General features: G+C 44.1%; 1 protein-coding gene across 1 annotated transcript in view; it reads left to right on the top strand.

The window, feature by feature from the left end:
- The window catches only part of LOC310866278 (signal-induced proliferation-associated 1-like protein 2), a 102,058-nt gene extending 85,014 nt beyond the window's left edge, over positions 1–17,044 (top strand). The window contains 5 exon segments of the mRNA XM_083775851.1: positions 5,259–5,481; positions 9,171–9,305; positions 14,586–14,703; positions 14,948–15,026; positions 16,823–17,044. Of these exon segments, the coding sequence (XP_083631977.1) occupies positions 5,259–5,481; positions 9,171–9,305; positions 14,586–14,703; positions 14,948–15,026; positions 16,823–16,969 (702 nt within the window). The 3' untranslated portion in view covers positions 16,970–17,044.
- Positions 17,045–20,933: the final 3,889 nt, after the last annotated feature.

Genomic DNA, 20,933 nt, shown 5'->3' with positions numbered 1-20,933 from the left:
CTGCAGCGACCTGTGTTTTTAATAACCGACTGCCACAGGAAGCAAGTACTGCTTTCTTTTTACTTGCTTACTTATTTACTCTTTATTTATTTATGTATTCAATACAACCTGCCTTTGGTTCAGTTACTGTATATGTGATCAGCCAGAGAATGCTGTAAAGGTTAATGCATGCGTCACTCCAAGCGATGCCAGTGTTTTGGGCGAGCAGGTGCGCTCCGCACGGGGAGATTTTCCCCTGGCCAGCCTATAGCAGTCCGTGGGGACGCTTTGCTTCCAGAAACATGAGCTAGACTATTGTGCAGGTTGACGTAAAAAGGAAAGGCTGCTCACAGTGTATTCTCCCCTTTTTATAAACCTTCCTGTGGGAAAGGAGGAAGGGAAAAAAAGTAAATACAATAAAAACTGGTGGAAACACATCCTCTGAAGCCGCACGTCAAAGCGCACGTAGGTACCCAGTCTACCCACCGCTTGTTGTTGCTGTTCAAAGACCCAGCAGCGATGCAAAGAATTCTCACTAAGTCATGCCTGCGTATCTGGAAGATGGAGACTTTGCCGCACAATAACATCGGAACAGCCTGTGTCAGGTTGAGAGGCGCGGAAGTGGATTGAGACAGATTTAGACACACCTCTTATATGAAAGCCAAGCACAGGCGACAGGCAGGCAGCGCTGCTGCTTCTTTTTTATTAGTGCAGTATTTCATGCGGAAAGAAGCAACACAGCGGGTTCAGTCAACCAGCGCTCTGTGTGAAACGCGGCAGGGTGCCAAGTGTGATCTCCTACATGTAATAACCCATTCTGACCTGAGATCAGATTCTAAAAATGTCTTCCTGTCAGTGGTGCTCAACCTTTTTCACGTCAAGGACCCCCAGAATTATCTCTATTGGGCCACGGACCCCCATCTCAAAATATGTAGTTCCAGGGACCCCCCAGAAGGAAAGGATTTGAGTTAAAAATGTTCGTTCTGAAAGAATATATTCAAAGGTTTGTGCCACATTTTCACGATTTTTCAAAAATAGCAGACCTACAAGCTCATAGCGCGCCACTCGGTGGCGCGCTATGAGCTTGTAGATCTGCTATTTTTCAATAGCTAAAGCATAACGTAATGCTAACACCAAAAGGGGTTCCCGCCCAGAATGGGATAAATAGAGATGGCCTCTGGAACACATGAAGCCCTCTTACAGTAATACCACGAGAAAGCACTTTTTCCTTTTCTTCTTTTTTCATGTTTTGATGAGAGAACCATACTGGGGCCTGGATGTGAAGAACAGCACTACTGCATAACCCACGCGTTCCCCGCTATTTAATCCAATATTCTACGCGCTGCCTAGATTGTCTTATTACCTTAGGAGCATATACGCCGAAGTATTTGCCGCTTTGATCGACGAAAATCCGGTGAAATATAGTCCCAATGGTTTGTTTTTTTATGAGAAGAAACAGGCGCCATGACAATGCGAAACGAACACAGCCTGCACAGCGCGTTGCAGTCCAAACAAGTCCCACCGTTCACTTGAATTGGGCACATTTCCCCCGAAGCCCTGCAGACTACTGATGCACCGAATATTCGTCCGCAGAAAATATTCGGCAGAAAATGGCTAAATTGCATTTTTGGCATATTTGGTTTCAATTTGGCTCAAATAGGCAGAAAATATATCACAGAATAGTGTATGCAATTAATGTATTCAAAAGAGCTGAATAAATGTTTCATGGACCCATAATAGTGATTATTATTTAAGTTAAGTTTTGCCATAACCATTTATTTTGCCATAAATCAGGTACAGCCATGACCGCAATGGCAGGAAAAAAGATATATTATATTAATCATATTTGGATATTCGGAATTCGGCTAACTGTTTCCTATATTCGGTATTCGGTTTCGGCCAATAATTTCCCTTTCGGTGCATCCCTACTACAGGCCAAACCGGAAGTATGATTTCAGGTTTCGGCGTCATAATGCGACGGCCTCGTCGTCACCAGGTTCCGCGACAAATCCGATATTTCTTTTCAATTATTTTAAAACGGCAAATTAAACGCATTAAACAAATAGGGGGTTTAACATATTAAGCAGAGCTGATGATCATTGGATTAAACAATTAAAAGCCCTGAAAGTGTTAACTCAAACCCCCCCCCCCCATAAATCCCCTCATATTGCCGTTTGTATACTTCCAGTGTATTTCCGTTTAAAAAGGCGTAATAGATTTGTTTTGGACTGGGGAATGGGGATGGGGATAGGGGGGGATAGGGGGGGCTGATCTGGTCTTTGAAATGCGATGTTTGGGTGTTGGCTTGTGTTGGGATGTATATAACCACTCTATACGTAGCTGTTGGTTTCAGCCAAAAGCTAATCTGGCTAAACGGTGTGGCGTCTCATTTTGTGGCCACTATTGATGTCATCCGTGGCAGTGTTTATGTAAGCAAAGAGGGACGGAGAGAACTCTGTGGTTGTTGTGTGGTTTTCTGCACAACGGATCCTCTGTCAAAACTATGGCCGCCGCGGCTGTGGTGATATTAGTTTATCGGTGTCACTCCATCTCCATTCCTATCGTGTGCCGTTATAGTTTCTGTCGTTCTGTCGTTGGCCATACAGGAACACACTGTTTGGTACAGAACATCTCCTCCACTGGGACGGCAAGGCTTGTTCAACGCATTCTGGGGCGGGAATCCTCCTTTTTCGGGTTTTTAAGCATTATGTTACACTTTTTAAGCTATTGAAAAATAGCAGGTCTACAAGCGGCACCGAGTATGATGCGCTCATAGCGCGGCACAGAGCTTGTAGATTTTTTTGAATCGTGAAAATGTGGCGCAAATCTTTGAATATATATTCTTTCAGAGCGAACGATTTTAAAGGACAACTTTAGTTTTTTTCAACCAAGGTTCATGTTTTAGGTTGTTATTAGAGAAAGTAAAAGTGTTAATTTTCTTTCATTTGCTGCTTTCTTTTGTTTTGGGTATTTTAGCTGTTTTTGACAGGGGGGCGGGGGCATTCGAGCATGGGGCTAAATATGTATTTATTTACAAAATATTATGGCGATTTATTTTTTTATTATTTACTATAGTCCTAATAAACCCCAAGAAATTACATCTGACCACAAAAGATCACAGGATCTATTGAATGTGTCAAACTGACATATTGAGCCTATACACACAGTATAAGCCTTCCCCCAGTAGGCTACCTTCACATTCAGTAGATCCTGTGATCTTTTGTGGCCAGATGTAATTTCCTGGGGTATATTAGGACTATAGTAAATAATACAAAAATAAATCACCATAAAATGTTGTAAAGAAATACATATTTAGCCCCATGCTCGAATGCCCCCGCCCCCCTGTCAAAAACAGCTAAAATCCCTAAAACGAAAGAAAGCAACAAATGAAAGAAAATTAACACTCATCTTTTACTTTCTCTAATAACAAACTAAAACATGAACCTTGGTTGAAAAAAAACTAAAGTTGTCCTTTAACTCAAATCTTTGCTTCTGCAGGTGGGGGTTCCTAGAACAACATATTTTGAGATGGGGGGTCGAATAGATATATTTTTGGGGGTCCTTGACATGAAAATGTTTGAGAACCACTGACATACTGTAGAAATATCAGGATTTAGAAGACATTTGTAGAATCATCCTCAGGTCTAAATGAGTCAATGTTCTTTCCTGGCCTCCACATTGCATGACACACAGGCCTCTAAAAGGTTTGTTCTGTGACAGATTCTTCTCAAGACAAGGATCCTATTATAGAGAGTCAACAGCAATGGTGACGTCACAATGTAAAAAGTGAGGGGGGGCCAATATTTGAGATTGAGAGTTGAGACTCTAGAGAACTGCCTTTACTGCACGTATGGGTTGGCTTGGCTATAATATATCCACTAGCCAGAAGAATGGTCACTGTGGTCTTGCCCAAGTGTCCTTGGGCAAGACACTGAACCTCACATTGCCTCCAATGAGTCGGTCGGTGTGAGCCCGCCACCATTGGTGTGTGAATGTGGGAAGGGAGGACACTGGCGTCGACTGTTCACCGCTTCACCTCCCAATGTATGAATGAATAAACCAAATTTTAAAGCGCTTTGGGCACTTGGAAAAGCGCTATAAAAATGCAATTCATTACGGTCAACAGAGAGTTTTAGTCACAGCAGGGGCCTGCGCTCACAGACATGCGAGTCCTACGAGTCGTGACGACGATGCCAATGCAAGGGGAAAATCACCTGTAGGCTATAGCCACTGCTCCGCTGGAGCGTGCTCATTGGTCTTTGTCTGTGCGCTGTCACATGATTGGTCTTTGTCTGTGCGCTGTCACATGATTGGTCTTTGTCTGTGCGCTGTCACACGAAGGGCTCACAAGAAAAGACACGCTCTAGACGTGGCTGATTGCCAGGAGTGTGGATTTATTTATAGTCTATGCATTCTATGGCGAAATCCTGGAGATCCACCATATTGTCTCTCCTGACAGTTCCTCGATAAGAGGAGACATTCTCAAGCATATAGTATACGGCCCTATGGTGTCCCTTTATGTATATAGTGTGTGTGTGTGTGCGCGTGCGTTTGTATTCAAATCAAGTGAATCTTTATACTAACACTCAGACTCTACTAGGGGTGCAACAGTACAAACTAATCAATGAAATTATTTCAAATAAATCATAACAAGATCATAACTTGTCAAGGTGCCATGAATTGTGAGCTTGTAGTCATTAAGTTGTTAATGGTTAATAACGAATTGATTTAATTAATTATTGAAATGTTATAAATTATGTATTTTTGCCATGACCAGTAAGTAATGGCGACAAAGTAGTAGCAAAGAAGTTTAGGGATAAGGGGTTTAGCAGTGACAAAGATGGAGCCCATTGTGTCATAGAAACATCATAGACGTGTGCTGTAGGCGATGACTGACTTCATATTCTGGTCACATGAACTCTGAGGTACTCCCCGTCTTGTTTATAGCACTATTTATTGGCATCAATGTAGCAAACGTTATTTATAAAGCATCCGGGGTGAAGTCAACTATTTTTGCAATGAGTGCCAAAGACGACAAGACGTAATTAAAAAAAAATAAAATTAAAAAAAATTAAAATTAAAACGCCCTCTCTTTTTTATAATGGGAGAATTGGCACTCAGAGCCTAAACTGGTGACCACCAGGTGGCGCTGAAGGAGTTAATGTCTTGTTAATGTCTCTCTCTCTCTCTCTCTCTCTCTCTCCCCTCAGACGGCAGGGACCTTGTCTCATTTAATGTCTTGTTAATGTCTCTCTCTCTCTCTCTCTCTCTCCCCTCAGACGGCGGGGACCTTGTCTCCACGGCGTTCCATCTACCGGACGCTGTCGGACGAGAGCGTGTGCAGCAGCAGCAACCGCAAGGGCTCGTCCTACGCCAGCTCGCACAGCTCCATGCTGGACGCCGCCGTGCCCAACGACATCCTGTTCAGCACCACGCCGCCGTACCACAGCACGCTGCCGCCGCGCATGGTCCACCACCAGGGGGCGTCCTCCAACCTGAGGAGTGAGTACCGCCGCCAGTGTGCCGTGTCGTTTTAACTAACGGAAATTAGATCAGTTTTTTTTTTTACGCTCTGGATTTTGCAGTGGGGCAACGCTACTACTAGGCCCGGTGAATACCAGAAACACCTAACACAGTTGCATTCAGGACCGCATGGTGACATTCGTCTCGCGTAGCTACTATTCCACAATCTCCGAATGCAATATAGAGTCTGGAACTATAGCCCCCGTGAGCTGAGTAACAGAATGCTATATAGAGTCTGGAACTATAGCCCCCGTGAGCTGAGTAACAGAATGCTATATAGAGTCTGGAACTATAGCCCCATGAGCTGAGTAACAGAATGCTATATAGAGTCTGGAACTATAGCCCCCGTGAGCTGAGTAACAGAATGCTATATAGAGTCTGGGACTATAGCCCCCGTGAGCTGAGTAACAGAATGCTATATAGAGTCTGGAACTATAGCCCCCGTGAGCTGAGTAACAGAATGCTATATACTGTAGAGTCTGGAACTATAGCCCCCGTGAGCTGAGTAACAGAATGCTATATAGAGTCTGGGACTATAGCCCCCGTGAGCTGAGTAACAGAATGCTATATAGAGTCTGGAACTATAGCCCCCGTGAGCTGAGTAACAGAATGCTATATAGAGTCTGGGACTATAGCCCCCGTGAGCTGAGTAACAGAATGCTATATAGAGTCTGGAACTATAGCCCCCGTGAGCTGAGTAACAGAATGCTATATAGAGTCTGGGACTATAGCCCCCGTGAGCTGAGTAACAGAATGCTATATAGAGTCTGGAACTATAGCCCCGTGAGCTGAGTAACAGAATGCTATATAGAGTCTGGAACTATAGCCCCGTGAGCTGAGTAACAGAATGCTATATAGAGTCTGGAACTATAGCCCCGTGAGCTGAGTAACAGAATGCTATATAGAGTCTGGAACTATAGCCCCGTGAGCTGAGTAACAGAATGCTATATACTGTAGAGTCTGGAACTATAGCCCCCATGAGCTGAGTAAGGAATGCTACAGTATATAGAGTCTGGAACTATAGCCCCCATGAGCTGAGTAAGGAAGCTGCCATTTCCGTTCACGAACATATATTTTAAAATTATGAATTATATTTTTGTATTTTCTTTTCTGCTAAGCAACAGGCTATGTATGCTTAGATGATTTCTATTTACAGTATATTAGAATAAATATGCGCAACTGTGAAGACGAAACGGAAGTGGGGAGGAGGCTCCACACTCACGATAGCTCTTCCGTTGGTCCAGACTGTATGATGAAGCATTTGGAAATTGCGAGAGTCAACAGTACCGGACATGTTGAGTACACCAACGTTTTATGTTATAAATGTCCCCCAGCATGTGTAGAAACTGCCGGATGCTAACTTGCATAATTATGTTGGGCAATTTTCATAATTGCAAAACTAATGCTTGGTAATGGATTCAGCATCATGAAAACCCCTTAGTTTGACACATCACATGCTACATAAAGCATGATGACATTTTGAATATTTTGCCTTCTATAGGTAGTAATTGGTCACATATTATGCCAATTATGAAAATTGCTCAACATATGCAAGTTGAAAAATACATGCTGGGGACCCATACTCAACATTTCTAACATAAAACCTTGGTGTACTCAACATGTCCGGGTTCACAATGGGGGCTCTATGGACTGGCTACTAGACTACTATCAAATATATCTGGCCTTTTGTGAGTGTAGAGCCCAGAGACCCAGAGGGGAGGCTGACGGTGGAATCTCTCTGCATGTTGTTCTTGGATTATCATCCCCCCCCCCCCCCCGCCCTGGCAGCGGGGGCGATAAGAGCCAGGATATAGATACGTGTTTGAAGAGCCACTTCGTGTCACATCATTAGCACAACTGGCGCACACTTCAGCGGCACTCCCCGATATAGTCGCCTTAATTGGAACTGGGGTGCGGTAGCGCGCCACTTGCCACGGCTGCCACTCCGCTTGCATTAAGCAGACACCTGTCAGGGCTGGGCTCGCTCGCAAAACACCAACCCGCCTGCCGCCATCCGCCGCCGAATATTATGGAATGGTTTGAGACAGAAAGAAAACGTGATGTGTCCTGACTGCACTGCTGTAGGTATGTGATGAGGACGAGAGCAACATGCCACGGAGCGACAGTCGTTTTTCCCCAATCCGTGACGTGAATCCGCTTATTTCTCTATCAGCGCTGTCACATATTGTCTGTCATGCCGTGATAATCCCGTTGCACTCATCAGAACCCTGCCCGCTCCCCCGCCTCCCGCTCCCTCCCTCCCTCCCTCCCTCCCCGTCCCCCTCATTGGCATGCCCATTCCTCGCTGCTCGTCCCTGGCCTAGTGCCTGGTGTTTGTTAGACAGAAAATGTCTTTTGGGAAGAAGATATTTTCCAAGTCTTTAGCCTCTTCAAGCCGTCAACTTGATGGATTCCTTGATTGTTTTGAAGGTCAGCTGTTGAACACTGGCCCTGTGGCTCTCTCTCTCCCCCGCACTGAGACGGTCCAATTTGGTAAACAGTGAATCACTCCATGCTCCAAGACGTCAGTTAAGTCATTTTGTGCGGGAACCCCTTTTTGGTGTTAGCATTATGCTATGCTTTAGCTATTGAAAAATAGCAGATCTACCAGCTCGTAGCGCGCCACCGAGTGGCGCGCTACGAGCTGGTAGGTCTGCTATTTTTGAAAAATCGTTAAAATGTGGCGCAAATCATTGAATATATATTTCAGAGTGAACGTTTTAAGTAAAATCTTTGATTCTGGGGGTGCACTGGAACAACATATTTTCAGATGGGGGTCGGTGGCCAATTACATATAATTTCTGGGGTCCTTGACATGAAATATTGAGAACCACCGACACAGAAACATGAGGTTTTTCAGAAAACTGTCATGATGTAGAAGATTTTTACTCTCAGGTCAAAATGGATTAAATTGAAAGAAGAGTGCCAGCATCACACCTCTCAATCTCTCTCTCTCTATCTCTCCTCCTTCCTCTCACTCGCTCTACCTCTCCAAACGTGTTTTTTCCCTAAATACCTCTATACTATGTGCAACGAGAGCTTTTTTATTGCACACCTTTGTCTCATAGCAAGAGCGAGAGAGTGAGAAGAGTGTATGTGTGAGAGAGAGAGAATTGATTGAAACATGAAGACATTCACTCAGACAAGTCATTTATCTATCGCCCCTTAGACAGCAGCACCTTGTGAAAGGTATGCTCGGTGTGGGAAGGTGACATTGTGAGTCTAAGCGGGTATTTATTTATAAATACACTTCTACCGCTTACAAAATTGAGTTGTTTTTGCAGTCTTTTCAATGATTTCCTCCTCTAGGCCCATTCTTATTCATCTTATCCAAGAGGCATTTTGATAAGATTTTTCCAATGAGCTGCTTTACATGGTCATGGGGCTCAGGTCAGGTCAGGCACACTTTCATGTGCACACGGATGGACTTGGATATAGACATCATGCTCATGATCTGGTGTCACTGAGACGTGGTGACTGATCCAAGGTCAGTTTGAATCCCGTCCCTCTTATCCCATAATATGTCCCTCTGCTGCGACCCTCCATTTCTGTCCCAGTCCCCTTCTGCTTGCTTTGATGCCAGTTGGCTCATTAATGGCTGGCTGGCCCAATACCTCAGGACGAGCCTGCATGGCCACTGATGAGTCTCGCCTGGTGTCTCTATACAGATGAGTTCTGGTTCTCTGACGGCTCCTTGGCGGACAGGTCCAAGTTCAGCGACCCAGGCCTCATGCCCCTTCCACTGGACACTGCCTCGGGCCTGGACTGGTCTCATCTGGTCGATGCCGCGCGGGCCTTCGAAGGTAAACCAGCTATGGCCCAAAGTATGCTGCTGGCACCTTGTGTATAATCACCCCTCCTTGGCTGCTTAGAGTGTGTGCGCGTGTGCGCGTGTGTGTGTCGTGCGTGAGGGACGTGTGTAGGTAAGTTTGAGTGTAAATGCTTCCATGCTTACTAGTAGTTTGTGTACTGCATTTGTGTGCGCGTGGGTGCGTGCGTGCGAGAGAGAGAGAGATATGAAAAGAGAGTGTTCTGGTGCGCATGTGTATGAATGTGAGTTTCTCTTACCCGTGCAATGGGAGGGGATTTTTAGTAACCTTTTCCCTATATCTGTGCCCCCGTTTCGAGACCCACTGTGATTGCCATGGAAGCTCTATAACTCGGACAAAAACGTGAGCCGTCATTTCTCAGCACAGACACGTCACGAATCCACTTATCACACCATAAAGCCAGCAAGACGCCACTCAGGGAGAGTGCCCCTAAACCGCTGCCTCTGACAATTAAACTCTTGGCTTGATAGTTTGGGGTAATTGCAGCTGCTCTGTGGCCCTAATAGGACCATTAAATTCCGAGTGTGCTTCACTGTATGTATGCGGTGGGATTCTTTTCTTTTTAAGGACGTGAAGAAGTGAGAATTGTCCAAGCTTCTCCCATCTGAACACCACGTCTAATACACTTAGACATTTCACATTATATCTCTAAGCCGTTGATTTTTTATTAGAAATCAAAGGTTGGTCTTTCCTTTTTTTTTTTGTGTCTCACAAACAATGCTAATGGAGGTGGCTGCAGAAGAGTCAAAAAAGGTAGTATGTTTTTACTTTTCTGAGAATCATGTTGGGGGGCCACATTAGACCTCTTTGAGGGCCGAATTAGACCCCCAAAGCGCCCCTCGTCGATGCAGAAGCAAAGCCATGTATGAATGACTCTTGAATAATGATTTAATTCATGCTCTCGACTATGACGAGGTATAAATCAGACTAGCATTGTGTTGTTCTCAACCGCTTTGTGCTTTCAGTTCATTCATCGTCAGTCGTCTCTTAGTTGATATCTGTTTGGTTGAAGTCATGGACTGAATGGTCACTTCTCACATGGTTTCCATCAATCAAAGGAAAACAATGACACATCATCCATGTTCTCTCACTTGATCTCTGTCTATACGTGGTGACGTGTGAGCGGCATAGCATGTTGAGTGTTCATTCGCAAATAAAATGATGAATCATATGGAACCGCCAAAGGACTTCTTTCTTCCTGTCATGTGTTTCCCTGTTGCTTTACCCCATAACGTCTAGCTTTGTACATGATTGGCATCAGTGGATATGATCCAGAGGCTGGCATGCAGCAAAGATTTGTCCCCGGAGCGATCCTTGCATTGTGTGGTTAGCCCAGAGAAAGGCTGGGTAAAGTGCAACCCTGTTGTTGCCCAAGGGGGCGAGTGGGCAGGCTCAATGCTGCCTCTGTACCATGTTTTTTTAACCAGTTCTAGGCGGGAACCTCTTTTGGCGTTAGCATTATGTTATACTTTCGCTATTGAAAAATAGCAGATCTACAAGCTCATAGCGCTCCACCGAGTGGCGCGCTACGAGCTTGTAGGTCTGCTATTTTTGAAAAGTCGTGAAAATGTGGCACAAATCTTTGAATATATATTTCAGAGCGAACATTTTTAACTAAAATATTGGCTTCTGGGGGGGGGGGGGGGTCCCTGAAACTACACATTTTGAGATGGGGGTCCGTGGCCCAATAGAGATAATTCTGGGGGTCCTTGACATGAAAAAGTTTGAGCACCACTGACACATGAAACGTGTTTTTTTTTTTCAGAAAAAAATTAGGATTTAGAAGCCTTTTTTTAATCGACCTCAGTCCAAAATGGGTTAACCAGTTCTGATTAAAGCCAGGGGTGATAGGTGGTTTCGCTGCTGCAGAGGTGCAAGGCAGATTATTATTATTTTTTAAATATATACGCATATATCCATTATTTTGACAGTCCGCTTGTTCTGTTTCACCAAGCTATGCTTAAGAGTGGCATTTATGAGGATGTTAAGAGGCTATTTGGGCTGAGCTTTCACTATGTGAATAGGCAAGTGATAATGACTTGCAGCAGGCCTGCAAGGCATTATGTGCTTTGGAGGCTGGCAAATAGGAACAGGCGGTGTCAAAATGGATTCTGGCAAAATGCGTCGAGGCTTTTTGGGGGTAATCATGGAAAAAGGTTCCTCGTTCATAAGTAACGACTGGACATTTTCAATATTCCCTCCCAAAACGCATACTGCATTTGGAAGACCGACACATATTTTTGTCATTGGTGTAATTATGTTTATGCAATTTGTACCACGAATGAATGGGCATTTAAGGTTCAAAACATAAAATGGTAATCAGCTTTTGTGCGGCTGTGTGTCTGGTTTCTTAGAAGGCTTTAATCTTTCTGATGCAGCCATCAAGCACGGGGAAAAATGTTCATTCATATGGAAATCAGATCTTGGTCTCGTTTTCCTGCTCGGTCTGAACAAACGACTCAGGCTTTTGTCTCTGAGAGGATTAGGTTTCATTTGGGGCTAAATGAACGGAGGAGCTCCTGAAATCTTCTTTTTGGAAAATTATTATTAATATACTGTACGCATATTGGCGTTTTCTGACCTTGTGTCTCCATATTTCCGCCTATTCTGTTTTATACTTCGTTGTACAGTATATCACACAAAAGTAGCAAAAATAGCCCATCTACAAGATCTATTAAAGGACAACCAAGGTTCATGTTTTAGGTTATTAGAGAAAGTAAAAGATGAGTGTTCAGTAGATCCCGTGACCTAAAACGAAAGAAAGCAGCAAATTCTCCAATAACAACCTAAAACATGAACCTTGGTTGAAAAAAAGTTGTCCTTTAAGGTTTGCCCATCGCCTGCCCTACAGGGAGGCCAGGTTGAAGCAGGAAAGGGAGAGGTTGGAAAGAAGACAAGCATTAAAAGGATCCCTGGCTGATATAAGACAAATATGCCTTAATACATTATAATGAATGAATTGCATTTTTATAGCGCTTTTCCAAGTGCTCAAAGCGCTTTACAATGGTTCATTCATTCATACATTGGGAGGTGAAGCGGCGAACAGTCAACGCCAGCGTCCTCACTTGACTTCCCACATTCACACACCGACGGTGGCGAGCTCACACCGACCGACTCATTGGAGGCAATGTAGGGTTCAGTGTCTTGCCCAAGGACACTTGTGGACAGGAGGAGGTGCCAGGATTCGAACCACCGACCCAGGGATCATTGGACGACCTGCTCTACCTCCTGAGCCACAGCCGCCCCATTATAATTGCCATCTATAACTAAAATAACAATAGATAAAAACACCTTAAATATTGTATTTATTTTACATAGATAATCTTTCAATCCAGTCCGTAGCGACTGCTTCCGTCCCAAGTTGATGATGTCATATGCCCATGTATGGTCTAGAGACCTATGGAATGTAGGGAATACATTATGCTAAGAAAATACTTATACTTACAGTATACTTCCTAAGGATAATATGAGCATCAAAGCAATATTTTAAATACTTTTTATTAGCATGTTGTATTCCATATAGGGCTGGACCAAATTACTGCATCATCAACTTGCGACCGGAGTTGTTCCTATTGAGTGACAGATGACCTACTGTATTTCTAAAATAAAATATTTAAGGCGTTTTCGATTTTAATTATAGAGGGCAATTATGATGTATTAAAGGTATATTCAGTGATTTCACTCAAAAAACCTTAGGTTTAATTTTTGGCTGTGGGACCCAGCCTTTCGTCCAATCAGGATAGAGAGTCAAAAACGAAACCTAAGGGTTTTTGACCCCCAGGGGTTAACTGGGGACAGGGAGGAACTCCTTATATGGTCAGCACACTCTATAGTAGAGAGGATTATCACAACAAAACAAAAAAATAAGTGATATTTGAATTAAGTGAAATCACTGAATATACCTTTAAGGCATATTTGTCTGATTAGCCAGGGATCATTTTAAGGCTGGCATAGTGAGCAGTCCCCGTGCCTAATGTGCCAAGTTGTGGGTTTTCCATGGGGCTTTGAGCAAGCTTAACCCATTTTGGGCGGGTACCCCTTTTGGTGTTAGCATTACGTTATGCTTTAGCTATTTAAAACGAGCTTGTAGGTCTGCTAATTTTTGAAAAATCGAAGAACGACTGACATAGAAACATAGCTTTTTCAGAAAACTGTCCTGATATAGAAGACATTTTTAGAATCTGATCTCAGGTCAGAATGGGTTAAGGACCTGGTATGGTACAACTGGCATGTCCTGGTGTCTGACAGCTCTCTGGGACCCGGCCCATTATGAGCCAAACAGCTGTGGTGTTATTCAGAGAGGGCTGGGCACAGAGGGAGAGGCACCATGGGACCCATTTCATGTCTTTGATTTAAAAACCAAAAAAACATGCTTTTATTTTCACCATCTTGTTTTAGATTTGCGTGGCGATTGGTCAGTCAGTGTTGGAGGAGGAGTTAGTGGCCATGGTGATGGCGAGTGACCACACTTTGCAACAACCGCCGCCGCCACCGCCGCTTTCATTCATACACACGGCATAAACAGAATGATCCCGCCATTTTGAAACGCTCGCATGCAAGTCTGACGTTGCTGTGTATTCTAATAGAACTGCATGTTGACACCATGTACAGTAGCCTGGTGCTGAACACATTCCATTTACAGTAGCCTGGTGCTGAACACATTCCATTTACAGTAGCCTGGTGCTGAACACATTCCATTTACAGTAGCCTGGTGCTGAACACATTCCATTTACAGTAGCCTGGTGCTGAACACATTTCTCGCTTGCAATGTTGTTTATTAAATCCCCATTTTAGTTTAGTCCCCATTGCCTGACTCCGAAGCTCCAATTACGGATCCCAGAGTCCAGTGGTGGAAAGTAACTAAGTACATTTACTTAAATACTGTACTTAAGTACAGTATTTTGAATTATTTGTAATTTCATACTTCACTACATCTCAGAGGCAAATATTGAACAACTTATTTGAGAACTTGAGTTACTAGTTACTTTGCAGCTATTATTACAAAACACACATTAAGCTATTTACTTTTAGTACTTTTAAGTACATTTTGACGCCAATACTTTTGTACTTTTGTATGCAAACGGAGAATTAAACACATTAAACAAATAGCGGGTTTAGCATATATTATTTATGGGTGGAAGAACAATGGAATAAATGTGGTGGAACGCGGGTTATGCGTTCAAAGTGTTTTAATGACAAGCGGAGGCGACTGTGAAGTAAAGCCCGTGTCTTCCCCGTGCCATGTGTCCCCAGACCAGCGGGTGGCGTCGTTCTGCACCATGACGGACATGCAGCGAGCCGAGGCGCTGCACATCTCCCGGGAGCTGACGAGACGCGTGGCCGCTGCGGAGGGCGCCGCCCTGGAGGCAGGGTAAGGCAACACCACCAGTCGCCTACAGTAAATCTACAGTTGTTATAGTCGACTAAAATTTATTTTGGCGGGCCTTGATGCCGTCGTAATTACTGGTCGCAGCGGGACGCATTGTGAGCTCGTAGATCGGCTATTTTCAGCATGCAACCAAGTTTAAAATAACTTTTCATTAATGTTCCAATTTTGGAGGTATAGTGAATTCCTGTTCCATCTCACCTACTGTACTGTGTTCTCTTCTCTACAGTAGAGCTCCCTCCACACTGACTGGTAAAGTGAACCAGTTGGAGGTCATCCTCAGACAGCTGCAGTATGACCTCAGAAAGGTGCGTTACACGCACACACGCACACACACGCACGCACGCACGCACGCACGTACACGCACGCTTCTATTTCTGGGGAAGGCTCTTAATGACTTGGACATGCTTTGGTGCAAAGGCAGCAGAGACATTTGAGCCATTTGGTGCCTTTGTGCCTCGTCCCCCTGTGTGCCCCTGCTGTTTCTATTGTGTCACGCTTTGAGATATGCATCGCTTAAATGGCACACATGTGGCAGGGAGTACAGAGAGGAAATGTGTGCCACACAATGCACGACGCGCAGGGCAGAGCTCCGAATAATGAGCACAGCGCGCTCCCTCTGAAGTACCACCTTGTGCTCTTAATTCAATATCCTGTTTGCTTTCATGTCCCCGACGAACATTTCCCCACCTTCTCCTTCTAATGTGCTTAAATTGGGAGAAAACTGGGAAAAAAATAGACCGATTCCGTAGCTGGTCTCATGGTTGTATTTCCTGTAGGCGGACTCGACGTAGCTGCGGGGATAAAACCCTCACCAGGCGCACCTCTTCCACTACAGTGAACGGCAGAGTGACTGATGTTAGTTTGCCTCAAACTTTACTCCTTTACCTGCTTTTTTACTAACACTAACATTACAAAGATGCCCAGAACATCGAGATGAACCTGTGTAGTTTATGGCTGCTCCAACAGTAGTGGCAACATAAAAAATAAAATAAAACGGAATGTCTAATATCCACCGCGGTGGCTGAGACCAGAGCCATTGAGTAATGGTTGAGACGAAGCAGTGAAAGATACATAACGCCAGTGTACTTTATACCTCATACTTCAAATGCTTAGTATGAGCATAAAATACAGCAGCCTTGTGTTCATAAAACAGAAAGATTTGGTATTGGGTAAGACTGGCGATATGTATCTTTCCCTGCTTCGTCTCAACCATTACTCAATGGCTCTGGTCTCAGCCACCGCGGTGGATATTAGACATTCCGTTTTATTTTATTTTTTATGTTGCCACTACTGTTGGAGCAGCCATACACTACACAGGTTCATCTCGATGTTCTGGGCATCTTTGTAATGTTAGTGTTAGTAAAAAAGCAGGTAAAGGAGTAAAGTTTGAGGCAAACTAACATCAGTCATTCTGCCGTTCACTGTAGTGGAAGAGGTGCGCCTGGTGAGGGTTTTATCCCCGCAGCTACGTCGAGTCCGCCTACAGGAAATACGTAGGCTGCGACCATGAAACCGCTACGGAATCGGTCTATTGCTCACCCTGGGCAAGACCTACGCTGAAAAGACTATCAGCGGAAGTTGCGGAATTTTAGCGGAAGTATCGCCGAAGGAAATGACGTTGATGCTTTACAAATCAGTTTACATTCTCCACGAATGAAACAAGTGTTGTGATTGGTCTGGAAAATATCGTATCCGGGGGGAAATACATCCGACGGATATTCCGGAGGATACAACCGCCGATAGCTTCTCTGCCTTACGTTGTGACCAGGCTTTTCTTTTCGCAGATAAGTAAGCCTGGGACCGAGGCTAGGTATTGCTCAGTTTCAGCCATTAAAGGAAGCCGCTCAATTTGGAGGAGGCGTTGTTTCCTTTATCCATGATGTATAGTGTCTGCTGCCCTGTGTCCGACATGTCAGCTGTACTGTATGTAACGATGCTTTGCCGTCCATGCACGTTGTAACTGGCTGCTCTCCCACTGTCAAACTGCACTGGCAGTGTTTATGTCCTTTTGTACAAGGACGTATTCCTGTACTTCTCATTATGTGGACATAAATAAACATTTCAAATGTGTGTGTGTGTGTGTGTGTGTGTGTGTCCTCAGGAGAAAGAGGACAAGGCCGTGCTGCAGGAGGAGGTGCAGCACCTCAGGCAGGACAACATGCGCCTCCAGGAGGAGAGCCAGACCGCGTCCGCTCAGCTCAGGAAGTTCACCGAGTGGTTCTTCCACTCCATCGACAAGAAGCCCTGAGAGGAGAGGTCCAAGAAGAAGACCACCTCTGCTGCTCCCACCACCAGGCACCGTAGGAGAGGACCACCCCCCGAACCACCCCCCAGAAGATCCATGGGAAAACAACAGACTTCGATCGACATCATACAATCACGTTTATAGTTTCCAAAGGAGCAATGAAAACTGTTCTTATAGCATTCTGCCTGGGAGACTATACTACAACGAGACTTGAACACCCCACCCCCCTGACACTTAAGGTGGTTGCACACCGGCCGCGTTTTTCGGAAAACCGATGGAGAAACGCAGCTAAAACTCCCGAATTCGCATCCGATTCGTGCCCGGTGTGTGGAGACCTTTAGCTTCGGGAAGCCCCACTGTCGTCGTCGTCGTCGTCGTCATTGGGAGGGAGCATCGGAGGTACGGTAAATAGTTTCTTGTGGGGAAAACTCCCTGGGTTCGTCTCCCACATGGTCGGGAGAGAATTCAATCCACCAACCCTCCCTCGGTTCGTCTCCCACATGGTCGGGAGAGAATTCAATCCAGCAACCCTCTCCTCCTCCACCCTGCCTGAATGAATCCCCTGGGATATTCCCCCTTACAGTAGTGGAATGTAAAAGCCTTAGAGCTCCTGTACTGTACTGTAGTATATAAAGAAACCTGTGATCTACCTGTGTATCACTCCAGTCTACTGTACTGTGTACTCTGTATACTGTACTGCACTGTACCGTACTGTTGTTTTTACTGTACTGTCTGCGTTCTAGCTGTCTGTGCGGCGGGGCCTGGTGGGGCCTGGTGGTACCAGCCTTTTTCTGGATCCCAGAGAGCAGGGAAAACCCAGACAGGGTTCACAGAGTGGAGATGAATGGGTAGAGAAAGGGAGGAGGGGAGGAGGAGGAGGAATGTACTGGACATAATGAAGTGGTGCTTACTGTCTGCTCGCACCGAGAGAGAAATCCACATGTGGACGTTCTTGAAAAGTACAGTGTGGGGGAGGAAAAAATATGAATGTAGCTCAACTGAGATCTATTTTTTGCTGGACTTTCTTGGTTCCCAAGTTTTTCCCAAAGTCACAAGGATTTAAGAGGCTTGATGTTTGATTCCAAGCACATTTTTCTTTCATGTTTCACTTTCTTTCCCCCATCCTCAAAGTGTTGTGATATAATAGGGTCACACGGCAGTAACATTGGTGTTCAAAAGGTGCTTTCTTTCCCTACACATATGAAAAAAACATGTTTTGTCGGTAGTTTTCAATTCACTGTCACAATTATGTCCTAGCAATAAAGAAGTGGTAGTTGCAAAAAAACTGTGTTTAGAAAAATGTTAGCACAACTTGTGAACAAATTTCCTGTCGAGGAGCGCGGTTGTATTTGACAATGTATTTATAAAACAGGAAGAGACTGTGCCTATTAAAAAAAAAAAAAAAAGTGTCGGGTGTTATAAGTGGATTGTTTTCCTTTGCTTTTTAGTTCTTTCATAAACACATGCCTTGTCTGTTGGCTCACTGATATACAACCTGAAGTGTGCGCGTTGGTTGGTTCGCAGAGGTGTGTATGTGCGAGTGTTTGCGCAGTCGCCCTCCCCGCCCTCCGTGCGTGCGTGTGTATATAGTTTATCACTGCATAATGTGTTATTTCTTATACAGTGGTTTATAGAGCAAGCTCCGGTGAACTACACTTACAATGCCAAATGTGTTTATTTCTGTACAGATCTGCCACAGAAGTGTCTTGTATTTAACACCATTATTTAAGCTTATTTAACCTAAAGTTGTTTATTTTATTAAGGGTATTTGATTTTTTTTTCTGCACTAAAGGAGAGAGAACGCTCTGTGTATGTTGTAAAGTGTGTACTGTAGCTTGCCAGGGCAAAATTATATATTTAAATCTATAAATGATGATTTGTTTTTGGAGATTCCAACATTTGGATGCTGCTAGATTACGGTTTGTTTTGTATGCTTTTACAAAATGTCTCTCTCTCTCTCTCTCTCTTTCTCTCTCCGTAAACTGTCTCATCTCAGATGAGACACTGGTTGCTTTTTCTTCTTTTTTCCCCCCTTTTTTTTTAAAATAAATGTAGTTTAAAAATGAAACAGTATGGTTGTTTTTTTGTTGTTTTTTAGGATGTTGCCTTACAATGTTGAGTTATCACGTCACGTTGCACATCAATTTAGCATACATTTTCGTGATCAATAGTCCCGCGTTACAATAGAACATTTCATATTTTTCTGTGCTTTTGTGTTGATAGTCCTAGCATGCATAAAACAATGTTTGCATGAAACAACGCCAAAGTAAATTATTAAGCAATCCCAGAAATCACTTCGCAGTTCCGTGGACCTCTAATATGAACTGAGTGTGACCGTGGACCAGGCCTCTCCATGGAGCCCACCAGAAGTGTGACCGTGGACCAGGCCTCCTCACGGAGCCCACCAGAAGTGTGACCGTGGACCAGGCCTCCTCACGGAGCCCACCAGAAGTGTGACCGTGGACCAGGCCTCTTCACGGTCACATTCTGGGCGGGCACCCATTTTGGTGTTAGCATCATGTTATGCTTTAGCTATTGAAAAATAGCAGATCTACAAGCTCATATCGCGCCACAGAGTGGCGCGATACGAGCTTGTAGGTCTGCTATTTTTTTTTTAATCGAACAACGACTGACATTTTTTAGAATCTGATCTCAGGTCAGAATGGGTTGATCAGACCAGTGTGTGTCCAGTGGAAACCTCGTATGAATCTGATCTCAGGTCAGAATGGGTTAAGCTCTACTTGCCAATACAGAGGAGAAAGAAAACAGGAAAAGAGCACTTATGCCAATAGTACAATATCCAAAATCACAGACAATATCCAGTCTAATGATATGGATATAAAATGTAGTGGAACAATAGAACAACACATGTATTATAATATAAAATTGTTTATAGGATCAATATATGTAAATTAGTGAAATCCATAAACCATGTCACAACACAAGTTTTGTATTGCATTTGCAACACAGCATAAAAAAATCTACTAGGCTAGGGCTTTGTCAACATCTGAGGCTGTTTGCCACCGTTTATAGGATCAATATAAGTAAATTAGTGAAATCCATAAACCATGAAACAAGTTTTGCTTGCCTCTGATGTTGCAAGAAAGATGTATTTGGCGCTGCTCAGCCTCTGCGGCGACATGGGCATAAGGGCCATGCTTGCATAAGGGTCCTTTGTCTAAGACAAATTTCTTCCTCGGGAGACAAATAAAAGCTTGAACTTGAACACAGCATAAAAATCTACTATAGGCCAAGGGCTTTCGTCGACATCTGAGGCTGTTTTGCCACTGTGAAGTGGCGCTCAAAAGATGGACCAGATGAAGGGCACGGAAGTCTGGGTCTCAGTACCAAAGAGAGAGGAAGGCATTCCAGAGAAGAACCATTATCAAAGACTTGAGTTTCAAGCCCTGTTGTTCTGATGGTGCTTCATATGGAAACAGTTCATCCATCCACATGTGGTGACAATATGCCCACAGATCTCCGAGTGTACAAAGGAAGTGTGTTCCCAGTAGCCACCATTATATATCCGTTTCTTTGCCAAGATTGATTTATTTTCTCTTTCATATTTTAAAAGGTGCTAAAATGTCAAAGGCATTTTCTGTTGCCGTTGAGAGAGAGAGAGAGAGAGAGAGAGAGAGAGAGAGAGAGATGTTACCATATACATCTCCTGATCCTTTCAAGCCATTGTAAATGAATTGCCTTTGGTCCTTCGGGATTTATTATGGGTTGTTTTGGACAGTAGAAACAAGATTTTCTTCTTTTGTGTGTTCCTAACAGAAGTGTTGAGACTTTGGATTGAGGACAGGACAGTGATGTTTTTGCGAGTGAGTTAATTCGCTTTCAGTTTGTCTGCCTTGACCAAAACGACAGATGCTGCTTTGCTTTTGCCATGGGACTGCTAAAAAGAATAGTTGGTGAATTGCAAGCATTTTATCCCATTTTGGGCGGGAACCCCTTTTGGTGTTAG

The sequence above is a fragment of the Protomyctophum parallelum genome (assembly GCF_964188405.1).
Source record: "Protomyctophum parallelum genome assembly, chromosome: 10".
NCBI lineage: Eukaryota > Metazoa > Chordata > Actinopteri > Myctophiformes > Myctophidae > Protomyctophum > Protomyctophum parallelum.
The sequence above is the reverse complement of the archived record's forward strand: the minus strand, read 5'-3'. Positions and strand labels throughout refer to the sequence as shown.